General features: G+C 34.2%; 1 protein-coding gene across 1 annotated transcript in view; it reads left to right on the plus strand.

Annotated features, from left to right (window-relative positions):
• The window catches only part of LOC107730925 (rhomboid-related protein 2-like), a 5,124-nt gene extending 4,178 nt beyond the window's left edge, over positions 1 to 946 (plus strand). The window contains exons 4-7 of the mRNA XM_016541883.1: positions 93 to 193; positions 292 to 352; positions 479 to 540; positions 696 to 946. Coding sequence (XP_016397369.1) covers positions 93 to 193; positions 292 to 352; positions 479 to 540; positions 696 to 878 — 407 coding nt within the window. The 3' untranslated portion in view covers positions 879 to 946. The remainder of the gene's footprint in view (positions 1 to 92; positions 194 to 291; positions 353 to 478; positions 541 to 695) is intronic.
• The last annotated feature ends 654 nt before the right edge of the window (positions 947 to 1,600 follow it).

Below are 1,600 nucleotides of genomic sequence, written 5' to 3' on the forward strand. Positions count from 1 at the left end.
AATCTCTATTTGGCTTCATTCATTTCAGTCTTTAGCTCTGGCCCCTGTCTTATTCTCATGGAATGTGTGTTTATGTATGAATCCTCTTTCAGGCTCTCTCGCCAGCTCCATCTTTGATCCTTTCAGTGCTCTTGTGGGTGCTTCAGGTGGTGTTTATGCCCTCATGGGAGGTTACTTCATGAATGCTGTGGTGGTGAGTAGATTTTAATATTTAATGGGATATAATTAAAAAAATGCAATTCTGATAATGTAGTCAAGTTTCAAATGAAAAAAGTTTTCTTTTTCCTCTAGAATTTCAGGGAGATGATGCCACTTCTGGGAGTGTTTCGCATCCTAGTAATTGTTCTGATTGGTGCGCCCATTTCCACTTTCCATTCATGACATCTTTTTGATATATACTATTACGGTAATATTTGGAAAAACTAAGCACTGTGTCGACCTATTTACTGGAAAATAAAATTTTATTATTTTTTTTCAGTTGGAACAGATGTTGGATTTGCTATTTACAGAAGATTCATTACCCACGAGGCTGGCATGAAGGTGAGACAATTTTGAGACCATAGTAGAATCGTAAACCATATTGAAGAGGTATTGATACCTGAATACCTAGTTACCATACCATGGAATACCTTAGACTAAGATAATAGTCTTGTTAATATACTAGAATGGTCCTTCATATTTGGCTTTTTTGTTAGGTCTCTTTTGTGGCTCATATTGCCGGTGGGGTAGCAGGCATGACCATTGGTTATGTGTTTTTCACCAACTACAATAAAGAGCTCCTGAAGGATCCACGCTTCTGGATGTGCATTGTGGGATACATCGCCGCCTTCTTTTTTGCTGTCATTTTCAACATCTTCTTGTCCCCAGCGCCTGCATGAGGAGTATGTGTGTGTTAAAGTCATGCATCAGTTCACAACGGACAATCATAGCTTTTTAAAAGGAGCAGGTCTCAGGTCAATATGTCAGAATATCCTGTTGGTCTTTAAAGACTTTTAAGGTCGCATGCTAATACACTATATATACATATCTAAAGAAAATAAATGTAATTTTTGGACAGATTTGTAAAATTCTTTCATTTATATCCAAATATTAATTTGGTTTTGCATAAACACTTACTCATTATAGTTTCTCGGGAACAAAGAAAAGTTTAATATTTTATTATTTATATATATATATATATATATATATATTTGGTGGGACCATTTATTTTATATTCACAAAATTAGTGAGCCTTTTTCAGGCTTGTCTACAAATTGCTGTCAAGACTAAACAGCACAATTTAATTGAACTTAATTGATTTGTAGGAAGCCAAAAATGAGCTTTGTGGTTAAAAAGAAAATACTTGGCATGTAGTTTTTATTATTATTATTATTATTTGATAAAACTCGATATACTTAGATTTTAAATGTTTTTCAAATTTTTTAGATTCAGAATATTTGAGATGTCATAATAATACAAGTAGAGGGCAGCACTGATCAGCATGTGGACAGACCTCCACCTGAAGTCACACCAATGTAGTTTCAATGTGATATTGCATTGCAAGTTATTGACCTGTAATCAAAAGGAAATGTCATTTCAATGCTAATGATATGCATCTACA

Source organism: Sinocyclocheilus rhinocerous, unplaced genomic scaffold (genome assembly GCF_001515625.1).
Source record: "Sinocyclocheilus rhinocerous isolate Xijiao unplaced genomic scaffold, SAMN03320098_v1.1 scaffold1993, whole genome shotgun sequence".
NCBI classification, from domain to species: domain Eukaryota; kingdom Metazoa; phylum Chordata; class Actinopteri; order Cypriniformes; family Cyprinidae; genus Sinocyclocheilus; species Sinocyclocheilus rhinocerous.